General features: G+C 41.0%; 1 protein-coding gene across 1 annotated transcript; it reads right to left on the bottom strand.

Moving 5' to 3' along the window:
• Positions 1 to 1972: 1972 nt before the first annotated feature.
• Positions 1973 to 6486, bottom strand: SRSF6 (serine and arginine rich splicing factor 6). Its single transcript, XM_015825742.1, has 6 exons — positions 6355 to 6486; positions 5769 to 5917; positions 4296 to 4417; positions 3955 to 4163; positions 3512 to 3595; positions 1973 to 3408 (listed from the first exon to the last, which is right to left on the bottom strand). The coding sequence occupies exons 1-6, from the start codon at positions 6459 to 6461 to the stop codon at positions 3054 to 3056; spliced, it is 1026 nt and encodes a 341-aa protein (XP_015681228.1). The 5' UTR covers positions 6462 to 6486; the 3' UTR covers positions 1973 to 3053.
• Positions 6487 to 6879: the final 393 nt, after the last annotated feature.

The raw sequence follows: 6879 nt of genomic DNA, 5'->3' as shown, positions 1-6879 counted from the left end.
TTGAAGTGCTAATAGCTACAAACACTATTTTCTCTGCAGAACATAACTCTTGTCATTTGGGCTTAACAAGTTTCCTAATAACAAAAAGTTCTAAATTCCAGAATAAAGAAAACTTATGCCATTTTCTGTCAGCTATCACTTGACAATGTAATTGGGATTAGGCTTTGTTTCTAAGCAATGCGGTCATAAACTGCAATGTCAAGTGACCACATCACTTAGTGGTGCCATCATTAAACAATTGCAGATTTGTCAAGTGAGTGCCAGGTGGCTGGCAAGGCAGGCGTGGCAGAAGGCAGAGAAGACAGTGGGAGGGGGGAGCGGGAATAATTTACAAGAGCAATTTGTGACCTTCCCTGCTGGCATCCCCATTGATTGTGCTTCTGGGAAGCCAGCAGGAAGGATTGCAAATGGCAATCATGTGACCACAGGACATCAAGCTCAAGCCAGTTGCCAAGAGCTCAAATTGCGATCACATGACCATGGGGATGCTGAGATGGCCAGAACCTTGAGGACTGGTTGTAAGCACCATTTATTTAGTGCCACTTTTAACAAACACTGACAAGGGACTGGGATGTTCATTTCATCTTAATATTATCAAGAGACAAGAACATCAGTAGATCAAATTCCTATTTTTCACTACCGTGCAGAGGCAGTAAATTCTAATACAGTATGACAGATCCAAGTTTTTGAATAACCTTCAAATAATCATCCTAAAGTTTCCAATTTCGTAAGTATGAAAACTAGGGCAATTAACTATCATAATGAACCATATTAATAAAGAGACCACTACTTACATTAATCCCTAAACATCTCAGAAATAATAATAGATGATTTCTGGGTCCTTCTCTAACTTCAATTTGTTTCTGTGCTAAAGAACAAAATAAAACTTTTGCTATTAAGAATAAAGCTCGCATTATTTTACAATACAGGATACAATTAGCACATTGATTTTTTAAAGACAATTTTTTAATTGGACCAGCTTAATTAAACTTTAGAAACCAGCTTGAAATATGAGGGGTCCTTGGTGCTCTTTCAGTTTGGTTGTTTTCTTGCAGACATGTCATCATACAAACTAGGCAACACCAGCCTAGCATGGACTAGAGCCCTGGTGGCACAGCGGTTAGAATGCAGTAGTGCAGGCTAACTCTGCTCACTGCCAGGAATCCAATTCCTCCGATACTCAAGGTTGACTCAGCCTTCCATCCTTCCAAGGTCAGTAAAATGAGGACCCAGATTGTTGGGGGCCATATGCTGACTTAGGGAGTGCTGTAAAATACTATGAAGAAGTATATAATTCTAAGTGCTATTGCTATGGATGTTACCTAATTTGGGTAATGAAACATCTGCAAGAAAACAATCAAGTTCAGAAAGCACCAGGGACTCATTTCAACCAAGCTACAAATATTTTTTTTTATTGGTAGCTTTATTGGTAGTATATAGGTTTAAAAACTTGCAACTAGGGAAGGGCTGCTTAACATTTCCAGTGAACACAGAAAAATAATTCAAGGATAGGGCAAGATGACACTAATAAGCCAATCTGGTGTAGAGGTTATGAGTTAGAAACTGGGAAAGTTCTAGTCCCACTTTAGATATGAAGCAGCTGAGTGACCTTGGACCAGTTTCTGTCTCAGCCCTAGGAAGGAGGCAGTGGCAAACCACTTCTGAAAAAAAATTGCCAAGAAAATTGCAGTGACTAGACAGGCAATTGCCAAAAGTCAAAAACTGATTTTAAGGCAACCTTCCCCTGCAAAAGATTTGTAGAATATATTGCAACATAATAACCTAAAAATGAGAAACTCCCCAGGCACTATTAACACTGAAATAAATACAGAAGTGGAAGTAGCAAGGTAATTACAATATGGGATAGATCATAATAGCTATTTCTCATTTATTCACGATCAGAAGTGAATTTTACCTGAATCAATTTAATGTATAATACTATCTACTAAATAAAGTTACACTGACACAAACATTTGAGTCACTGATTTAATTTCATACAAGTCAAACTACACATTGTATAAAGATTATAAGATTGTACTAGTATTGTTTTACTAAACTTATCGATTACATGTAAGCTTGGTGATTGGATTTCACCCCACACATACTTATTTTAGATAACTGGAGCCCTAATCCTAACAGTTTAGAATTTTTCACTAATCAAACTGCTTCCAGTAGTAAAAAAAACTAGGAAAAAAATACCCCTTCTAACTGTAGCCATCCATGTCTTCCAAATCTGGGAAAAGGATGTGACGTACTACAGCAGAAGGGAAAGAACAAATATATTAGTTGAGTGGATTTCTGCTTGTAGAAGAGGGAGGGAGGAATACTGGGTTCCAAACTGTTATCAAATTTAGACCATGTAATATTTTTTTTCCTTCAGAAAAAGAGTAACTGCAAAATTAATGAATAAACTGAGAATTGTTATCTGGCACCTGAAATTCTTATTCAATAGGTTAAACACTTATTAGTTTTAAGGTGTTAGGCAAAACTATACCATGCATAGTTAGAGATAATCATTTTTATTAAGTGATATTGCCTCAACACAATGAAAAAAAAAACAGGTTACTTTTGGCAACTTATGGTACAGCACAATGAAATATTCCAATTTATACTCAAGGATTAGCATTACAAGCATCTCTGATTTGTTCAATACAGCTCTTCTATGCTTTTAGAAGAAAGCCTTAATTCATAAAACTAACCTCCATAATTATAAAATAATGGAAATATTTAGGGAATATTACCATTTCCAAAATCTTCACACTCAAAAGTTGTATATAAAACCCTTTTTCCACTCCCCAGCATATTACTTCAGCTGTGGCTCCAATAAAAAAAACAAACCTGTCTTAATTTCTATCCCCAAAAGAAAAACTTTTTTACTGATATTCCTGTACATATCTCAGAAAGTTTTAAGTACTTCAAATCTTTTGTCTTGTTTACTTGGTGAACAAGACAATTTCTTTCTGAAATTAAACAGATAACCAAATACTAATATTAAAAAAAGACTTCTGGCTGCCCATACAATGTTCCATAATCGCATTAAAATAGCTCCAATCTTAATCTTGTGAACTGGATCTTGACCGCGAACGAGATTTTGAATGTGACTTTGAATGGGATCGTGACACAGCTCTTTTGGGTGGAGACTCAGAATGAGCCTTTGCAGGTTGATGCTGCACTGGAGAACGGGAATGAGATCTGCTTTGTGACCTTGATTTAGACTTTGGTTCTCCTTTTCCATTTTCTTTAGGTGAACGAGACACAGACCTGGATCTGCTCCGAGATTTTTCTTTGGATCTGCTGCCTGATCGTGAATCTCTGCTAGATTTCACTTTCGACTTGCTCTTTGATCTAGATTTTCGACTTTTTGATCTGGAACGTGATCGGTCTTTACTCCGAGATCTAGATTTAGAGCTAAAAAAAACCACTCTTAAATTATGCTTATTTTAAAAAGTATTATTAAATATATCTAATATACTGTCAATGGTAAAACACCTATTATAAACTATGCCCTCACCGTGATCGGCTTTTTGAGGCACTACGGGATCTACTCCGGCTGCTGCGACGACTTCGACTGCGTGATCGCCTTCTAGAACGGGATCTAAAAAAAGAGTATATTACAAATAAGTATTGTAATGCATGTGAGGGAATCAGTTTTTTTCTTCGTTATACAGTGTAAGTACATAAATATCTTTTCCAAAAGTGGTATTATACAAACACACAAAACGTATTAATCATCAAAATGTCTTATTACACAGATGAATAGCATTCCAATCAAAAGCTTGAAAATAAATGATGCAAGACAAATTTTTAGTAAAACGTATTTTCTGAACAAAATTCTAGTGTACCTGATGCATTGGAAACAAGAGAAAGACTACATCAGTGGTTTTAAAATAACAAAATGTATAGTTTAGTCCTGAAGGATCTTTCATATCAAGTAAAAACCAGTTTTATAAATACCTTGATCTACTGCCGGAGTAAGATCGTCTATGGCTTGATCGTGGCTTATCTTCAACTAGCCTGATTTTTCGTCCATTTATCTCTGTGCCATCCAATTTATCCAAAGCACGCTTCATGTCAGAGTAAGAACGGAATTCTATTACTCCTTCATTTGTCCGCTCTTTATGGGCATCTGCATAGGTTACCTCACCAGCTTGCCTCATGAAATCCTGAAATGAAATCTTTATTTAGCCAAAATTTAAGCTTCAGTGAACTCAAAGAAACTTTCTCGTATTTTACAAGATGTACCAAAAATGACATGTAAAATTGGCTTTTTAGAAAATATTTGTATATTAACTTACTTTCAAATCTTGCCAACTACAGTGACTGGAAAGGTTTTCAACTATTAATCTGTATTCTGTACGAACAGGTGGCCCATATTTATCTCTTCCTGATGCTCTCCGACTGCTATATCCTCCACCACCTTTATCATACAAAGATAAGAAAGTTACTGACCTTATAAGAAAAGCAAATACATTAGTTCACTCTAGTCTATAAATTGTATTTACAGGAGTAGGACTTTATTTTTCTAATCCTCCACAAAATTTTAATTCGCCATATTTTATATATTAAAAGGCAAATCAAAGTCTAAAATCCTACAAGACTGTGCTCCTAAACTCTGTTAGAGAGTGACTGCACCTTTATTAGATTTACCTCGCTAAGTTTTATTTTACAGAACATTGTAAAATATAAAACTTAACTGATTACATGCATTTCTACATTTACAAAAACGTTTACTAGTTTACACTAAGTACTTACATCACAGTATGAGGTATATGGTGGTGGTTTGGCCACAACACACGCAAGGTAACAGTCACCTAGTTCAGTTTAACCAGTTTTGTCTAACCCTTGGAATCCTCACCATCACCCTGCGTCTAATGGCAAAAGGCTGCTGTCGTCATGGCTTCCGGTAAGGTCAGCCAAAGGGTCATAGGGCAAGGGTCACACAATGTATGGAAAAGCCATGGCCAATCAGGAAAGGCAGTCATCTTAGCCTCAGTGGACACAGCCTCAGCCCCACTGGTCACTTTTAAATTGAAACATCAAGGACTTGTTAAAAAATTTGAATTGAACATGCAACAACTTCAAAAAACATACAAATTGCAAGAAATTCCACCTCCCCAACATGCCCCGAAACCAAAATAGGTCTACCTTACTGCTCTTAACCATTATACAAAATTCTACCAAATGCATCCAATTTTTTTGTAGGGAAGATTAAATTAAACGGGTGTTGCATTAGTTATTTTGTCTCCAAATTAACATGGCCGCCTTCTGTGAAAGCATACCCTCTCTCTTCTAATTTCTAAGCAAAATATTCATATTAAGGCATAAGCTAATTTGTAACAGCTGTGACCACTTTAAGTAACAGCTTTACATGGTGGGAAACCTCCCATTTGCTTTCCTGCTTCTTTGGAAGCTTTATGCCAAATGTATTTAAATTAAGAGCAGTGAGTGAGTATTGTATATAGAACTCCCAATATGCCCCCCTCCCTCCTGTAGTTCTACACTTATGAGTGCCATTCGCACCGAGAATGCCCAATCCCCGTCAAGAAAACGTCAGCTTGAAATCCAGAGGGGGAATGTAGCCTCCCTTCGGACAACAGGGATTGTTAACCACCCACCCTTCCAAAATTAAGGTCCAAGGAATCCTCCTCTATCAGCTCCCTCCCACCCCCGTTCAGGGCCACCCATTCGCCCCACTTGCGCTCCTCTTCCCCGGCACCCCATGGCTTGTCCCCGCGCGCCTAAGGAGGCCGCAACGGAGCCACACTCACTGCGGCTGCTGTAGCTGTAGCCATCCCGGTCGCGGCGGGGCCCGCGGGCGTGCTCGACGATGACCCGCTCCCCGCACAGATCCTTGCCGTTCAGCTCGTAAACGGCATCCTCGGCGTCCCGGGAATCCTCGAATTCCACAAAGCCGTAGCTGCAGGAAAGGCGGGGCGTGGCGGGAAGAAAAGAGGAGAGAAGGCGCCATCAGGCCACGGAGATCGACCGCCACGTTTCAGGGCTTCCCCTCCCACTGCCCCGGCAAGGGACGCCCGCGATTCGGCCGGAGAGGATCTGCGCCGCCGCCGCCTGGTGCGACCGCGGAGCGTGTACGTGGAAAGGGTGCCTATGCACGACTGCGATAAGGATACGCTCTACAACACCACCCCCCCACCCCCCGTAACGGGACAAAAGGGACGAAGCTGTGTTTGGCCGCCATCTTGAACGCGACGCCACGCGGCCCGAGAGGAGGCAATGGCAGGCCTGCCGCGGTCAGGCCGTCTTTTACCAGCGTCTCCGGCCGGCCGGCCGCTCGCGCCACGAGCCTCCAAAGAAGCCGCTAGGCCTTACTTCCCCTTGCCCCTTCTTCCTCACCCGTTTTTTAAGTCGACCTCGAGCAAGCGGCCGTAGCCGCTGAAGAAACGCTGGATGTCCTTTTCCCGCACATGGTAACTTAAGCGGCCGATATAGACACGCGGCATCCCCGCGACCTAGAAAAGGAGAGAGGAGGGGAAAGGGGAGGGGGAAAGGATAGAGGTAAGAGCCGAAAGCAGTTGCGGAACAATGGTCCGAAGAGCCGCTTAGCAGTTACGGCCTATCCCGTAGCGTAATGAAAGCCGGCCCCCGGGCAAGCCTTTATATCGGTGGGCGGAGTCTGGATGACTGTACGCCACTATCAGCGTCTATCGGGACGTCACTGGGGACCTCGAAATCTGATAGGAAGGGAGGAATGTCAAGAAACTGCGCGCGTACAACGTGTCCCGCCCTCTTCTAAAGCATTTCCGACTTGGGTCGCGCTTAGCATCGGGTATAATTAAGCATAATTTGAAAAGCGAGGCTTGTTGAATCAGCTACACTTGCTGGGGTCGTATTAATTCGGCCTCTGTTTTGTAGTGATAA

Source organism: Protobothrops mucrosquamatus, unplaced genomic scaffold, assembly GCF_001527695.2.
Source record: "Protobothrops mucrosquamatus isolate PMUCROS unplaced genomic scaffold, P.Mucros_1.0 scaffold2785, whole genome shotgun sequence".
NCBI classification, from domain to species: Eukaryota; Metazoa; Chordata; class Lepidosauria; order Squamata; family Viperidae; genus Protobothrops; species Protobothrops mucrosquamatus.
This window is presented reverse-complemented; position numbering and strand designations above follow the sequence as displayed.